Source organism: Labeo rohita, chromosome 1, assembly GCF_022985175.1.
Source record: "Labeo rohita strain BAU-BD-2019 chromosome 1, IGBB_LRoh.1.0, whole genome shotgun sequence".
Classification (NCBI taxonomy): domain Eukaryota; kingdom Metazoa; phylum Chordata; class Actinopteri; order Cypriniformes; family Cyprinidae; genus Labeo; species Labeo rohita.
The window spans coordinates 42,149,401-42,166,864 of record NC_066869.1 but is presented as its reverse complement, the minus strand read 5'-3'; the positions used below and the strand labels follow the sequence as shown (position 1 = coordinate 42,166,864).

General features: G+C 36.7%; 3 protein-coding genes across 4 annotated transcripts; 1 reads left to right on the top strand and 2 right to left on the bottom strand.

The window, feature by feature from the left end:
* Positions 1-1,295: 1,295 nt before the first annotated feature.
* fgb (fibrinogen beta chain) lies at positions 1,296-5,687 on the top strand. Of its 2 annotated transcripts, none has more exons than XM_051109627.1 (7): positions 1,296-1,554; positions 1,755-1,958; positions 2,693-2,876; positions 2,978-3,319; positions 4,077-4,199; positions 4,792-5,077; positions 5,177-5,687. In XM_051109627.1, the coding sequence occupies exons 2-7, from the start codon at positions 1,944-1,946 to the stop codon at positions 5,403-5,405; spliced, it is 1,179 nt and encodes a 392-aa protein (XP_050965584.1). In that variant the 5' UTR covers positions 1,296-1,554; positions 1,755-1,943; the 3' UTR covers positions 5,406-5,687. The 2 variants fall into 2 exon arrangements, with proteins under 2 accessions (XP_050965584.1, XP_050965594.1); XM_051109637.1 differs by having other exon boundaries at positions 1,302-1,441.
* A 1,460-nt stretch (positions 5,688-7,147) lies between these two features.
* On the bottom strand, positions 7,148-9,901 carry LOC127159170 (fibrinogen alpha chain). The gene is made up of 4 exons (XM_051102099.1): positions 8,878-9,901; positions 8,499-8,682; positions 8,206-8,351; positions 7,148-7,875 (listed from the first exon to the last, which is right to left on the bottom strand). Exons 2-4 carry the CDS (start codon positions 8,554-8,556, stop codon positions 7,579-7,581), a joined length of 501 nt encoding a protein of 166 aa, XP_050958056.1. The 5' UTR covers positions 8,557-8,682; positions 8,878-9,901; the 3' UTR covers positions 7,148-7,578.
* A 146-nt stretch (positions 9,902-10,047) lies between these two features.
* On the bottom strand, positions 10,048-14,032 carry fga (fibrinogen alpha chain). The gene is made up of 6 exons (XM_051101832.1): positions 13,865-14,032; positions 13,627-13,737; positions 13,332-13,515; positions 13,061-13,206; positions 11,162-12,065; positions 10,048-10,879 (listed from the first exon to the last, which is right to left on the bottom strand). The coding sequence occupies exons 1-6, from the start codon at positions 13,916-13,918 to the stop codon at positions 10,182-10,184; spliced, it is 2,097 nt and encodes a 698-aa protein (XP_050957789.1). The 5' UTR covers positions 13,919-14,032; the 3' UTR covers positions 10,048-10,181.
* Between the last annotated feature and the right edge of the window lie 3,432 nt (positions 14,033-17,464).

The following is a 17,464-nucleotide window of genomic DNA, read 5'->3' as shown; positions in this document are numbered from 1 at the left end:
GATATAATAGCAATTTGATCAGACAGTTTTTTGCACTAATGCCTTGATATGTTATAGCTTTTGGCAGTCTTTAGTACTCCAAATGTTTTTCCCGGTCTGACCGGGAATGTTTATTATAGCCCTAAACATGACAATTGTATATTTTCAGCAGCAATAATCAGGGAAATTTGCAGGTTCGGTTCTGTAGCATTGTTTACGTTTATTGCTCTATAGTCAGAGAAATCACATTTTTGGAAATGGTTTATTGAACCTTTAGACATTAAATGTTAAAACAAGTTTGCATATGCACATTCAGAAGCCTGAAATGAGCAAAAATATGAAATTTGGTGCACTTGCTGATGTTTATATGGCCAAAAGGTTTGATGAAATTAGTAAATGTTTATTGTGAAATATTACTTAAGCTATAGCTATATGCATATAGGCATGTAGTAGATTGTGTACAACAGGTTTTTCAGAAAATTTTGATCACGTTGATAATTTAGAAGCCTTTGAATTTTGTGTATTAAATAGGCCCATGATAAAGTAGGCTTTCAGTACTTTTACAATAATAGATAAGAGTGATTGAGAGCATTAAAGTGTTTTTTTTTCTTTAATATATTTCACTACACATAGAGTACAAAGTGTCTATTTGTCATAGTCATGTTTGGTAACACTGAGTCAAAGTCAGAGATGTGGGTGGATGAAGATATGGTACAAATGATCACACTGGCCAAACAAACAGCAATAGTTTACTTGCTGAGTAATGCTAATTTAACAGAACATACATCGACTGAGCGTTTCTCAATTGGAAATCATTTCCTGTCACCTTTAATTGTGTTTTCATAGAACTGGGTATTAGTCATTTTACTCAAGATTTTTTAAACACAATTTGAACCTGAACATTGGATTCTTTTCTTTATTCATGCATTTATCCATTCTTCTGTTAGCAGCTAATGTATGTATTGGCAATTCAAAATGCTGTCAGATTTTATAGGTTCTGTTCCAAAACTGTCATTTTGTGTAAACATTTTTTGACATTCAGTATTAACAGCTATATATAATTTATGGACAATTTATTGCTGTAGTTTGTTATATTGAAATATGCATTTTAGACATATACATGATTACTTGATACATGATTACTTAATGACTATTGCTATATCGCTTTGTTCATGTCATTTCTTCATTTCCCAAAAATGATGCCGTCCCTGAACTGATTACAAACAGTGACATCTCAGGAATTAAAGATTAACCAGCAGCACTGCAGTCCCTCCTGTTCCAGTGCAGGGGGGCATCTGGTATAAATACAGGGAGAGCTGCACTGAATTATCTACAGCTGAAAAACTCACACTTTTACTGGAACTGAAGTGTGAGCTCCACAAAAATGAAGCTTCGCTTTTTACTTTGCCTTTTTATTGTTGGAGCTCTTGCTCAGAGCGACTATGATGAGGAGGATGGAGCGGTAAAATGCAATTTATTTTATTATTGTATAGAATTATAATGTTACGTTTTCATAATATAGTGATTTTTTCTTTGCTTTCTATCCCACTTTTTTTTCTTTAGGATGACAAAAAAGTAAGTCTTTTTTTCTAATACTTTTCCAGAAAAGTAGCAAACAAACATTTCAAATCATATGCTGTATAAATCATAGAGAAAATATGAATAATAAACACAACTTCAAATTGATATATTATGAAATTATATTGTCATAGTAATTAAGAATTCTATTGTTAAAATGCAGTGACATTTCTAGATGGATTTTGTATTGATTTTAGCTTAAAGAAGCCGTAGATCCCCGGGGTCATCGTCCCGTCAGTAGAGGTAGAGAGACGTACTCCTCAGGCCCAGCTGCTCCACCCCCAATCAGTGGGGGAAGCCGTTACCGTGGAAGACCAACTCCAGCACCGGTGGGAAAAGCTACGCAGGAGAAGGAAGAGCAGCCAGATGCGGGTGGATGTACCCACATGTCTGAGAAAATGGTCAGAGTGCCAATGTGTTTTGATTCTACATGTGCAATATGTGTTTAGATTGTAAGTGTGGCCTGGAGGAGATCTTAACAACAATATAGAACTAAAATGAAAACCAGAGACTACTTTGATAGAAGACTGTGAAGCATTAGCTACCATATTGCTACATTCAAATCAATGGCATAGCTAAATACTCAATATTGGGGAGACCAAATGTGACTCTGAACCACAAAACCATTAATAAGGGGCAGTTTTTTTAAATGGAGATTTATACATAATTTGAAAGCTGAATAAATAAGCTTTCCCTAGGATAGGACAATATTTGGCTAAGATACAACTATTTGAAAATCTGGAATCTGAGGGTACAAAAACATCAAAATACTGAGAAAATATACTTTAAAATTGTCCAAATTAAGTTCTGAATGCATATTACTAATCAAAAATTAGGTTTTGATCTATTTACGGTAGGAAATTTCCAAAATGTCTTTGTGGAACATGATCTTTACTTAGAAAATCAACAATTTCGACCAATACAATGTATTTTTGGCTATTGCTACAAATATACCCGTGCTACTTAAAACCGCTTTTGTGGTCTAGGGTCACAAATGGAGAATGAAATGGAAAAATCTCCCACTGAAAACCCATCAACCATCAATGTGAATATTGGTGTTTATTCCGGTTATGACCCTAATTCCAGTTAAAATCGCATGCACAAAACACAATTCAATTTTTTTTCCTCTAATCAGGGTGTGTTGTGTCCCACGGGTTGCGAGCTGAAAAAAACCCTTGTGAAGCAAGAACGTGCCGTGAGGCCAACTGTAGATCAGCTCAAAAGATCTGTGGATGAGCTGACCCATTCCACCAACTCTGTCTATGGCTACGTCTTGGATATGACCGCAGAAGTAGCACAAAGACAAAGAGTCAGCGAAGGTAACTATACTTCATTAACAGAGCTTAGAAACATATATTAATTGTAGCCTTTGTCAACCCATTTTCATTAATAAGACATTCTGAATTGTGTTCTCTCATAGGCAATGATATGCTTGTTGGTCAGTATACAGACACCCTAGAGACCCAGCATGCTTATATTAAGGACGCAGTGGACGTCACCTTCCCCCAGAACATCAAAATCCTACAGGGTGTGCTCGAAAAGATCCGTGACAAGATTCAGCGTTTGGAGAAGGCCATCACTAGTCAGAGGGCCAAGTGCCAAGTGCCTTGTAAAGTCAGCTGCCCGATTCCTGTGGTGTCTGGCAAGGAGTGCGAAGACATCATTCGCAAAGGAGGAGATGAATCTCAGATGTACCTCATACGGCCCGATCCACTCAGCTCACCTTACAAGGTCTACTGCGACCAGACAAGTAAAAGCGGAGGTATGTCCACTTTTGTCCTTTAAACAAGCTCCTAACCCTGATGCAATTCAAGATCTCAAAATCATGTAGCCAGTTGAGAAAAGTTATGAGAAACATTTAATTTAGGCTAATTGGAAAAATTGCATTCCTGCAAAGTGATATTACAATTGGCATCACTTTTAAATTGAAATGTCCAGTGGGTGGCACAAAAAGTGCATTTTTCACTGGCACCATTTTATTATATTGGTTGTCCGTATTGTGGCAGTTCAGAAGTGAAATATTCACTAAAAAAAATAATGGAGCACCTATGCTAAACCCTACCCTAAACATGTGATCAAGTGATGAAAAAAGGTAAGATAAAAGATGTTTTGAGATGTTTTATGATGTTATTGTGTCTCATGTTTAACGAGACTCACACATGACAAGTGCAGTGCTATACCGGGTGAGCTTTTGAGCATGTTTACTTTGTTAAAAAAAGCCATATATAGAGCTGTTGATGTGATGCAAACTACTTTACAAACATGCACTATAATAAAAGTGTTTTGAGGGCATACCATAATAGTATTATGCAAGGAACTGTGCAAAAATAAATCCCCCCGTGATTATAATTTTTTTGAAAAGGAATAGAAGTTCAGTGTTTTACTGCCAGTAGTGTTTATTTCAGTCAGAAACGGCAGTGAATTGTTTGTATAGGTACATTTTGGAGCAAAAAAGGTATGTTGAGGCACTTTTTATCAGTGTTGCAACCATCATTATAAATTTCTCTACTGTTTTAAAGGTTGGGTGCTCATCCAGAGCCGTATGGACGGCAGTGTTGATTTTGGCAGGCGTTGGGACGACTACCGAAGAGGCTTTGGAAACATTGCATTTGATGTGGGCAAAGGCCACTGCCAGACTCCTGGTGAGCTACGGCTAATGAACAAAGCGCTGTGGTTCTGCATGTCAGAGTTTCAGTGATGAATTATCTAGCCAAGAACTTAAAATTTAGATTAGCATTGCATATTTTGTGGTTAGAGCCTGCAGAAAAGACCAATATACACTCGTTCGAAAAGGGTGGTTTTGCAGTGATGCCATAGAAGAACCAGTTTTGGTTCTACAAAGAACCCTTTATCGAACAGTTCTTAAAAGAACCAGTTTAAAAATCTAAAGAACCTTTTTCAACTATAAAGCAGCTTTTCTACATTTGAAAGGTTCCATGGATGTTCAAGGTTCTTCATGGAACCACTAATGCCAAACCTTTATTTTTAAGAGTGTATGTTGTGATTTGGATGCTGATGTGTCGATTTCCACAAGCAGGCTTCTTAACTAACTAAACCAACAAGTTTCCGTGGTCATCCAGTATTACTGGTGAACCAGTTAAAGTCCATCAGCACCAAAACCAGCATGATCCAGTTCTAAAAGCTGGTCTTTTCACCAGGGTCTCAATCTCTAAGTCGCATTCACTGACTCTTCATATCATCTCATTTTCTAATGAACTTCTTGTTGACTTTTAGGTGAGTACTGGTTGGGTAACGACCGTATTAGTCAGCTTACAAAGATGGGTCCCACTGAGCTTATGGTTGAAATGGAAGACTGGTCCGGTTCAAAGGTCTACGCTCAGTATGAGCAGTTCACTGTGCAAGGCGAAGCCACCAACTACATCCTAGCAGTTGGTCGTTACTCAGGAACAGCTGGAAACACGTTCTTAGATGGCGCAACAGAACTGTTTGGAGAGAACCGTACCATGACCATCCATAACGGCATGATGTTCAGCACCTACGACAGAGATAATGACAAATGGTGCGTATGGTCCTAAGAGTTAGTGTTATGATGGCCAAGTGCATGGTAAAGCTGTGCAGCATTTAATCAGTTTTTTCCCCTCTCCAACTGTCACAATAGGATACCTGGAGATCCATCTAAGCAGTGTTCAAAAGAAGATGGAGGAGGATGGTGGTACAACAGATGCCACTCTTGTAATCCTAATGGGCGATACTATTGGGGAGGAGCTTATACAAAATATATGGCCAAGCATGGGACAGATGATGGCATTGTGTGGATGAACTGGAAGGGCTCGTGGTATTCGCTCAAATCTATCAGCATGAAGATCAGACCTTACTTCAAACAATAGTAAAACGTCAAGTAAATTGAAGTGAGATGCAGTAGATGAGTCCATTCTTGAGTACATCCTCATTCAGTGGCACTCATTTCATTAGGTTTTTTTGAGAATAGGAGGATAAGAAAACATGAAGCTAAACATTTCAAGAGACACTGTTCATATATGCAGAAAAGAGTGTGAATTAATTTGAAACTGTGTTATTGAAAATGTATTAAAATGTTGGGGATGAAATGTAAAACAAGATGGAAACACAATCCGCCTATTTTTCATTAAAGCTGACCTACAAGAATTAAACGTGTCTTCTGTATTTATGTAATGTTGTCTTATTTTAGAGCATTTTGGCACTTTTGGGGACTTCCAACATGAGCATGTTTGACTCTCTCAGTTTCTAATAAATAAACTTTCTTAAAACACTTTTCACACTCTTACGACTCCACATCTCAAACTGTGTTAATTCTGATTTTTATAAATAAATAAATAGAATTCCTTTATGTTGATAATGCTTTTTGTATCTAGCATTTTATGTATGTTAAAAACAGACAATTAAATAAAACAAATTCATATTTAATTTTACAAAATTACATTCAGGTTGAAAATTACATAAAATATAATATTCTGCTCACATGTGATGTTTTCCTTTATTTTTCTTGGTAAACAAGTATACTAACAAAAAACAACTTTATTGGGGGTAAAATAGTTTGTTGTGTTTTTTTTTTTTTTGGTGCAAATACATTAAAGTAACTTGACATTATAATTGAAGACCAGCAATAATCATTTTCATTTTGATTGCATAATAATGGCAATATACATGTCAAAGTCAGACATGTCCCTTTGCCAGCTGTGATGCCTGGTTACTAGTTTAAACTTGGCCCAGGTTTTTAAAGGATTTTTGGGTCAGCACACCTTAATAGCTTCAACAATTGATTGCCAATTAAGTTTAGAATACAATGAATTTAGGCCCAGATTATGCAGAGCTGTAATAGCTGCTAATGGTGGATATTTTGATTAATCGAAAATTAATCGAAAGTTTTTTCTATGTATAAACTGTTTGTGTAATAAAATATGTTTTCATAGTTTGTGTTGTCCCTTATCAGTGCAAAATTAACACAAATTAAAAAGGATTCATCCCAATATTGTCCAAAACCCCACTTTTCTAGGGTGTTTCCAAACTTTTTGGAGGGCAGTGTATATGTGACCCTTGACTACAAAGCCAGTCATAAAGGTACATTTTTTATAAAATTGAGATTTATAAATCATTGGAAAGCTAAATAAAGAAGCTTTACATTGTTGTATGGTTTGTTAGGTGTTAGGTTATATATGTTAGGTCATATTTGGCTGAGATACAACTATGTGACAACTATGTGATCTGATTGTGCAAAAAAATCAAGATTTTGAGAAAATCACCTTTCAAGCTGTCCAAATGAAATTCTTAGCAATGCATATTACTAACCAAAAATTAAGTTTTGATATATTTACGGTAGAAAATTTACAAAATATCTTCATGGAACATGATCTTTACTTAATATCCTATTGATTTTTATAAGCAATAATAATTTTGACCCATACAATGTATTGTTAGCTACTGCTAAAAATACACCTGTGCTACTTATGACTGGTTTTGTGGCCCAGGGTCACATATTGACCTAAAAGAAACAAAAACAGTGAAATCCCTAAAATCATTTCCTGAGACATGAAAGCAGCCAAACACATCTAAACACAAACAAAAATAGTAATATTCATTCAAAAATTCAGAATCATATTTGAAGCTCACCACATAGTTTATTGAGGTATTTAGTACATTGTGTTTGACAGGCTGATTTCTGTGTTTGTGTGTGAAATGTCATTTTGTACAGTCTCTCATTCACATTTGCTTCAGTGTTGCAACTAAGGCAGAGCCATTGGGGATTTTTTATACTGCTATAAAGAATAGAGTTTTTGTCTTCTAACACTATACATGGTAAACTGCACATAAGTCAGATGTATTGTAGGAACAGAAACTTAAACTGTAAACATGATATTGCTAAAATACTGTGAATGGCACAGTGGTCTTTAAATAAATATGTAGTAAATAGATAACAAACCAAGTCACAAGAAATAAGTGTAGTATTTGTCAATATATTACTAAACCACGTACAATGTCAAATTAAAACAATCCCTCATATTACTAATCTAGACATAAATCTGATTAAATATCCTCTAGGAGGTCATCTAAAACAACCTGGTGCTGCTCAATGTCTTCAAACTTTGTAAGCAGCTCAGTGCGAACAATGGGAATTTTCCGGTAAGTGGTAGACACCCTGGGCCGATCAACAGACTGAAGTTTTATTTTTTTGCTTTTGGAGAATGATTTTCGCCTCTTTGAGATAATGCTGAACTGCTCCATTTTGTTCTCCATAGATTTGAAGGCTTCATTATCAACGGCATGGTCAAAGGTTTGCTTGCATGATCCTTTGCACGCACGGATTTTGATGTCAATGTCCACCTTCACTCCAAAAATTAAACAAAAACAAGTCTGAATCAGGACAAAAGTTACATTTCAACTGCAAGCAAATAGTGAAATCCCTGACTCAATCGTTTTTGCAGAACATTTGATTAAATATATTGATTATGTGAGCCTGAATTTACTGACTTTCTAGTTAATAAAATAAACAGCAGTGGTTCTCGACCAAGGGGCTTTAATAAACTTATAATGAAACAGTGAAATATAGTTTTCACCCCTCAGAGACATTTATTCATGCTATGTATACAAACACTGACTTTGAAGAAGGTTAAGAATCTAAAGTACTTCGGCACATTCTGCAATTTCGCTTACCTCAGTTCGACGAATTTCATTGATCTGATCCCAGATCAAGTGATGCTGCTTCTGTAAGTCTTTTGCAAGTTCTGCAGACCTCTTGTGCAGAAATGTTAAGTTTCTGTGAAGGTCTTCAGCAAACTCAGCATATCTGATCTCCTGCACTGCATAGAGAAAATACCATAAGGCCATCTCAGGTCATCTATACAGCCTTTTGTTCCTATTAAATGCTAAAATAGACTATCAAAAATAGATTCTTGAAATTAATATTGAAAATAACATAGCATAATGAACCGTAATGTTTAACATACTATATGTCTGGATGATAGCTTTTCTTTGTGACCCATAAAACTGCACACTCTTTTGCATTACAGATGAAGTGATGTCCTGATTTTGCTGAATCCTTTCACAAATATTTCTCAGACGTTTCCGAATGTCTTCATCTGCAAGATTAATTAGACCCTCCAGATGACACCCAGATGGACATTTACCCTCCTGCAAAAAAAATAAAAATAAAAAAATCTAGTAACAACTGATTCCAACAACTTTGGAATAAGATTAATCATGTATATTAATCATTTATAATCATTATATTTCTCAGTGACTATAATTTTTATTAATTCACTTACTAGTTCATTTTAAAAAACACATTTTGAAAGACAAGTGATCTGATTCTCCAAAATAACTCACCCTCTCCTCATCAGAGCACAAAGGGTATGTTGGCCGTGCTGGACAGCGTCCAGATCTGGTGTAACCATAGTGATTATGTTGTCTGAGGCTGGATTTCAAGGCCGTACACACTGCAACAAACCACACACTTGCATTAAACTTGATAATAATGTTTGTGCTTTATAGATTGGTGATGGTTAATGTTGAAAACGGCATTCATATTCAGAGGGTTATATCATATGGTTGTAATATACTGTACAGCTGAGGTCAAAAGTTTACACACACCTTGTAGAATCTGCAAAATTGTTAATTAATTATTTGACCAAAATAAGAGGAATCATACAAAATGCATGTTATTTTTTTATTAAGTACTGACCTGAATAAGATATTTCACATAAAAGACATTTACATGTAGTCCACAAGAGAAAATAATAGTTGAATTTATAAAAATGATCCCGTTCAAAAGTTTACATACACTTGATTCTTAATACCTGAATGATCCACAACTGTGTTTTTTTGTTTAGTCATAGCTGTTCATGAGTCCCTTGTTTGTTAAACTGCCTGTTGTTCTTCAGAAAAATCCTTCAGGTCTCACAGATTCCTTGGTTTCCACCAATGACTGTATGATTTTGAGATCCATCATTTTGGACAACTGAGGGTCTCATATGCAACTATTACAGAAGGTTCAAACGCTCACTGATGCTTCAGAAGGAAACACGATGCATCAAGACCCAGGGGGTGAAAACTTTTGAACACAATGAAGATGTGTACATTTTTCTTATTTTGCCTAAATATCATATTTTTTCATTTAGTACTGCCCTTCAGAAGCTACAGAAGATGTTCCCCAGAAGACAAAATAAGTTGAACTTACTATGATCTTCAAATTCCAAAAGTTTTCACCCCCTGACTCGATGCATCATGCGTCACCTCAGCCTAGTGATATGTACTCTTGAGGTGCAACTATGAACCTTTTGGGGGTAAGTAAGATAAAACAAGCTATTGTAGCTCTAAAGGTATGATTTTTGCACTTTTTCCCCCCCTGAGACAGACTAAAATAAGCTTTATTTATTGAAAAGCTAAATAAATCAAGCACATTGTGCTTTTGTGGTTATGAATTAGCTGTAGGGTGTCTATTTCCAGAAAATTCTTCTGAAAGCAGATACTTTGAAATAAAAACACACACTCCAAAACTTAAAGTGAACACATTTTTATTGGAAACATGAGGTAAGCTGGTTGTCTGAAAGTGTACATGGGAATATTACGTTTTCACATTATGACAGATCACTGAATTTAAAACAATGGCAATCTGGACTCTTTTTAATTTTTTAGACAGGTCTGATCTTCATTCTCACTACTTTGAGGGAGTAATCAGCTGGTTTGAAAAGCAGCCACACGACACCATTCTCAATCTCATAAGGGACTGTGGTGCCAGGGTCATACTGGCCTCCTTTGTAGTAAATCCCATTAAGGTTAGCCGATTGGCAGTTATTGTACCACCACCCTCCACCGTACATCTCTGCACAGTTCTCCTCCCACTTATCGCTATCCCTATCAAAGGTACTAAACTTCATGCCAGCATGTGAAAGGAAGGATCCGAGGTTAGGTTGTCCCTTCACTAATGCATCGCCTGCATCACCCGTGTAGTCCGACACGGTCAGCAGAAAGCCTTCGGCTTCCGAGCCAACTTTAACGCTGTACTCGGCGTAAGCCTCATTCCCGTCCCAATCCTGCAACTCCACTCTCAGGAGACTCTCTTTCTGAGTAAGGAGGTGTAGGAATTTGTTGCCAATCCAGATCTCGCCCTTACCCTGCTGGTCTAACCTGCCAAAACCATTTCGATACTCCTTCCAAGTGCGATTGAAGTTAACAGACCCATCCTCCCTCTGCTGAACCACAGTCCAGCCACCCAACCCAGTGCTCTGGTCACAGTAAACCTCTACTACCTCCTCCGACCCAGCCGGCTTTATTTTGAACAGGCCGCTCTGACCGCCATTCGCATGCTTCTGCAGGATTTCAGCGCAATCTGAAAGAAGATTACACACTTGCTGATTAGAGCAGGGCTGTAGTCGTTCCAGAGATCCAAATAATTTATTTCGGAACTACTTATGTAGTTCTGCAACATTGTGTCTGGATGAGCATTTGAGTGCAATTAAATGCGACATGTTATTGGTAATTACTTTAGTCCATTACACCACATGTTTCCAAGAAGCTCTAACAAACTCTTGCTAGCGTTATCAAGAGAATTACATTTGCTAACGGTTCACTTGTGTATGCTGCTTGAGTTAAGAGTTTCACTCTTGTGTACCTCCTCCAACAAAGCCGGCCTTGCGCTCGTCGCGCGCTTTCACACTTCGTGCGTGGATGTCGGGTAGATCCTCTTCCACGTCGCCAGCCATGAACGCCCCAAAGTCATCCCCAAAAGCTGGGTCTCTAGAAAGGGTGGTCTTTGAATAACTTTTGGTTCCGTCTGACACGACTGTTTTCGTGGAGGTTGAGGATGAGGATGAGGATGAGGATGAGGAGTACCTTCTGGTATCAGGGCCAAGACCCGTGAAGAAACCTCCACCGAAGTCACCTAGATCGCTGGTACCGTGACCGAGAGAGGTGATGGACTTTTCATCTCCACCGGTCACGGTTATTCTGAGTCCGTCACGGGTCAGATCTTTCCTATCTTTGGCTGCTGTCAGAAACTCTGAATCTGAAATTCCCAGTTTTTCTAAATCTTCACACCCGGGCCCGCTAGTCGAAACCTCAATCTTCTCAACGGGGCCGTCTTTGGTGTGCGTTACCACCTTGCGCACTGATTTGGTGCACTGCTTGACGGTGGAGGTGGAGGAGGAGGTATGTGATGTAGAGGAGGAAGTTGAGCCCATACCTGCTGTGGGGAACTTGCTAACAGTGGCGGCAGATTCGGCGGTGGAGCCTTCCGCCTCCAGAGTAAGTTGCATCTGACCCACGTCTCCGAAGAGGAGCTGCTTCTGCTCAGCTTTGCCCGTTCCGCTCTTATATATGGAGGGTAACACCACGTCCTTCAATGGCCTGCTCTTCATGATTCCCAGGGAACTGACGGTTTCCACGCTCTGTATGTTCAAAGTGTTCAGTTGGTCCATTTGCTTGTCCAGAGTTGCATAGCTCTCCCTGTCCACCGAGAACTCAGTGTAGCTGGCACAAGAGCCCTTGCATGTGCGTAGTTTGATGTCAATGTCAACCTGCACCAATAGAGATAATATTGGGAGAATGTGCTTTAATAGTAAGCTAAGAAATCAATGTAGACAGAAATAAATAAATATTTATAAGATAAGGAAAAAACAGTGACCATTTTTTCATATTTAAGCTATTTTAAATTTTAGTTTGCCATATTTTTGTGCAAGTACAAAATGTTACTTTTTATGGAAGCCCGTTTCCGCCACTAAATAAAAAAATAAAAATAGGTCATTGCAACAGTCTTGCAATTCTGACTTCTCAGAATTGTGAGATATAAACTCGCAATTGCGAGTTATAAAGTCACAATTGCGTGATATAAATTTGAAATTCTGAGAAATAACCTTGCAATTCTAAGAAATAAAGTTGCAATTCTGAGAAATAAAGTCAGAATTTTGAGATTCTGATCTTTTTTCTCAGAATTGTGAGTTCATATCTCACAATGGTGACTTTTATTCTCAGATTCGCAATTCTAACAATTTTAATATGCAATTGCGAGTTATTAATACTCAGTTCTGTGAACATATCAATTTTTTTTTCCCCCTCAAAATTTAACTTTATAACTCACAATTGCAAGTTCATATCTCGCAATTCTGAGAAAAAAGTCAGAATTGTGAGATATAAACTTGCAATTGCAAGAAAAAAAGTTTAAAACTGCGAAGATACAAACTCGGATTTGCGAGAAAAAAAGACAGAATTGCAGTTTATATCATGCAATTCTGAGAAAAAAAAAAGTTGTGAGATAAAAAGATGCAAAAACATTTTTTATTTAGTGGTGCAAACGGGCTTCCTTAACTCCAGAGTTTTTTTCCCAGAGTAAAAAAATTAAAAGATAACTGTTTTAACTTTATTTTTCATAATTGTGACTTATATAAGTATTTTCAACTTTCGCTTACAAATATCTTTTTTTTTTTTTATTCTGAAAAGGCCTTCAATAAATTTATCATAAACAATTGACTCATAATAAATCAAAAGCATTTTAAATAATAAATATTTTGCTCACCTCAAGTCGCTGAATTACAACAACTTGATCTTTGACCTGCGACTTCAGAGCGTCCAGTAACCGGAGTTGACGGTCAATTTTAATCTTGATATCGGTAATCCTCTGTCTCAGCTGTTCAGCCAAGGTGGCGTACCTGTTATCATTTCCTGAGAGGAAGGAGGAAACATTTTTTGTATAATGTCCTCTGTGAACTTCTAGAGAGTAACTATATCCTTGGCATGAATGATCAAAATTTCCAAAAAATCAAGACCGAATCGAACTGAATTCTTACCAGCGCTAGAGGTCAGTTTATCTCTTAGGTAAGTGTACGTTGTTTTGGAGACTTGATCAGCAGAGCGATACAGTTTCCGGCCCTCGTCCAGAAGACGACGAATCTTTTCAATCTTCTTAACGATGTCATGGTCAGCTTTGTCCATGAGGCCTTGAACTCGGCAGCCGGATGGACATTTGCTTCCCTAAAGAATTTAAATGGACGTTTGCTATTTTTAGCTTGTTGGTGGCCATTATTATATTTTCAGTGCATAAAACCTAAAAGACTCAAATAGTAAATAAATAAAAGCACATACCCAGTCATCATCTGTACACATAGGCCATTCTTTCGTCTTACAAGTGTCTTGTGCCTTATAGCCGTGCTCAACAGGACGAGCGCCTCTAGGGTTCACGACTGTGTCGTCTGACTACAAAAAATAAAATCAATAAATATTGGTAATTATTTAAGAAATCAAATGGGTTTGAATAAAGATTGAATGAAGGAAATTTACCAACTGTTTGTTAGTGATTAGTGATAAGAGACCGTGCACTCACCAAGGCAGAGGACACAATCACGAACAGGCAGAGGAGCGAATGTGTGAGCTTCATCTCTGGCCTCTCTGTGCAGAATACAGACTCTCACTGCTCGCACATCCCATATGAACCCTTCTGATTGATCAACAGCTTGACTCATTATTGACAATGGTCACTCAGTTCCCAGCCCCCGCAGGCTGGAACACAGTATACTGTTTGGACAGAGAAGCAGAGATGGAGAGAGAGAGATACAAATTACACAACTTTCAGTCGTTATCAAATGGTTTACGGGAATGACAGCGTATGTGCTTGTACAAGAACTGGCAGTGCAGTACGAGATTTGACTTTCATTAGGAAGCTAAGAGAATATTAGTGGAATATATTTTATAGATCATTACTGTATCATTGAAAAACTTTTTTGGGGATTGGAGAAAGATTTTTTTGTGCTGTTTGCAAGACACTAATACTTCTGGGTGCTTTTAACTGATCAAAAGTAACAATGAAACAATATATCTAAATAAAGGCTGTTCTTTTAAATGTTCTAGTCATTAAAGAATGCTAAAAAGTTTTCACACAAATATTAAGCACCACAATATTTTGTATATATAGCACTATATAAGCACTATAATATTTTATTAAGCACCAAATCAGTGCAGTGGAATGATCTCTGAAAAATCACTGAAGACTGGATTAATGATATTGAAAATTCACTAAATTAATTTTTAAAATACATAAAAAGAGAAAAAAGCAAATATTTCATAATATTACTCTAATTTATTGTATTTTTGATCAAATAAATGATTTGACAAGGATCATTGCATTTTTGGAAACAGGGTGAATCACTATTAGAGTCTATGCTTTGCAAATTCAAATCATGAGTCATCACTTTGCAAGGTTTGTGCCACATTTTTAGGACTGTCCTTTTTAGTTACACAAGCAGTGTTTGTTTAAGTTGTTTTGATGTTCACTTAACTCTCATTGCACAATACAGGTGACATCTTTTCTGTTAGGCATAATGAAAGAAAACTTTGTGTTCATTTACAAAAAATCAAAAGTAGGTAAAGCAGATGTAAGCCTACTATGAGGAAATTATGATTTTGGAAGAATAAGGGTCAAAGGCGTAAAAGGGTTTTACGTCCCTTAAAAACAATGTGTAATACTGCTTTAAATTATAAAAAAATAAAATTATATTAAAAAGTTTTCTGTTTAATTTAATTGCATCTTTGATTTAGTTTTTCTGAGCAAAAAATAAATATTGTATATTTTCGCCTAATTTACAGAAGACTCACTAAAATGTCATTCAGTGTAAAAATCTTGTCAGGCAATTAATTTATGACATATTAAAAGACAAACTACTTTCACCCCAAATAGTAATTAGTTGTAATTCTACATTTTTTAAATTTGCCACTAACCTAGGTTTAGGTGTCAGTAAGATTTTACTCATTTAAAACAATAAAACATGCTACCTTATTCTTTTATGTATTTTTTTAATTTGTACAAGTCAGAATAAGCATGTTGTTTAAATTTTTCTATAAATATTGTGTGACACTGAATGACATTGTAACATTATTTCAACAAAATTTTGACATTTTATTCTTCTAAAAGCATATCTGAAACTTTAAAAGTAGACACTTTACTTACATGCTTTCTATTGACATAAAATCACTTTTGTACATTTTATTTGACGTGGACATCTTTATGTCGTTGATCTATTACACTTTTGGCTGCCAAACTTTAATCCAAACCACCAAAAGAATTATTAAGCATAAATATATTATTTTATAACACCATTACTTTAGCAATGGCTAGCAGCTTTCGAAGGCCATAATCCTAAAATGACATTTTGTCTCCTTAGTAAACTAGTTGTCTAATATTTCATATAGCCTGGGTCCCAGACCCCTATTATGAATACTTTTAGATTTTGGCATATACAGTCATGTGAAAAAGTTAGGACACCCTACTGAATTCCATGGTTTTCCAAATCAGGACATCATTAAAACAAAACTGGTACTTGGCCGCTCTTAAAATTTTGAAAATAAAACCTCAGATGAACAACAACACATGACAAATTGCACCGTGTTATTATTTACTGAACAAAAATAAAGCCAAAATGGAAAAGCCATGTGTGACAAAGTTAGGACACCTTTACTGTTAACATTGGAATTAAGAGGGTAAATAACAGTCAAGCACTGCTAATCAAATACCTTTGATTAACTGATCATCAGCAAGTCTGAGTGCTTCTATAAACGCAAAAGTTTTGGCAGTTTGTTGGTCTGGAGCCTTCAGGTGTGTGTTAACACAATGCCAAGGAGGTAAGACATCAGCAATCATCTTAGAGAAGCAATTGTTGCTGCCATCAATCTGAGAAGAGTAATACAGCCATTTCCAAACAATTTGAAGTTTATTCACAAGTGGAAGACATTTAAAACAGACACCTCTCCTTCCAGGAGTGGACGTCCCAGAAAATTCACCCCAAGATCAGACATGTAAAGCTCAGAGAAATGGCACACGACCCAAGAACTACACCTCAGACTCTACAGGCCTCAGTTAACATGTTAAATGATAAAGTTCATGACAATACCATTAGAAAAATATTGGACAAAATGGCATGTTTGGAAGGCTTGGCAGAAGAAAGCATCTTCTATATAAAAAAAAAAAACACTGCAGCACAGTTTAGGTCTGCAAAGTTGCATCTGAACAAAACACAAGTCTTCTAGAATAATGTCCTTTGAACAGACGAGACTAAAGTGGAGATGTTTGGCTATAATGCACAGTGCCAAGTTTGGTGAAAACCTAAAGAGCATATCAGCACAAACACCTCATACCAAAAGACAAGCATGCTGGAGGAGGGCTGATAATTTTGGGCTTGTTTTGTAGCCACAGGACCTGGGCACCTCTCAGTCATTGAGTTGGCCATAAACTCCTCTGTATATCAAAGTATTCTAGAGTCAAATGCGAAGGCATTTGTCCGACATCTAATGTTGGGCCAAAATTGGGTCATGCAACAGGACAATGATCCTAAGCACACCAGCAAATCTACAACAGAATGGCTGAAAAGAAAAGAATCAAGGTGTTGCAACAGCCCAGTCTAAGTCCAGAGCTCATCCTGACTCACATGCTGTGGTGAGAGCTGTGCATAAGCAAATGCCCACAAACCTTAATAAACTGGAGCAACATTGAAAAGAAGACTGGTCCAAATTCCTCCAGAACGATGTGAGAGACTGATAAAGTCATATAGAAAATGAATGCTTCAAGTTATTGCTGCTACAGGCAATTGACTCATAGGGTGTCCTAACTTTGTCACACATGGCCTTTCCCTCTTGGCTGTATTTTTCTTAAATAAATAATGACACAGTGTGATATGTCATGTGGTGATGTTTATCTGAGGATTTATTTTCCAAATTTTAAGACCTGGCAAGGACCAGATAATTTTTTATTATGTCCTGATACAGAAAACCATGGAATTCAGTAGGGTGTCCTAACTTTTTCACATGACTGTAAGATGTATTATAGGCAAATATATTTGCTAATTAAATCTTTAAATATGGTTAATGTGGTGGTGAGAAGTTTCATTTAGGAAAAATGACAACTTTTCACCTGTTCATACATAAGTACAGGCAT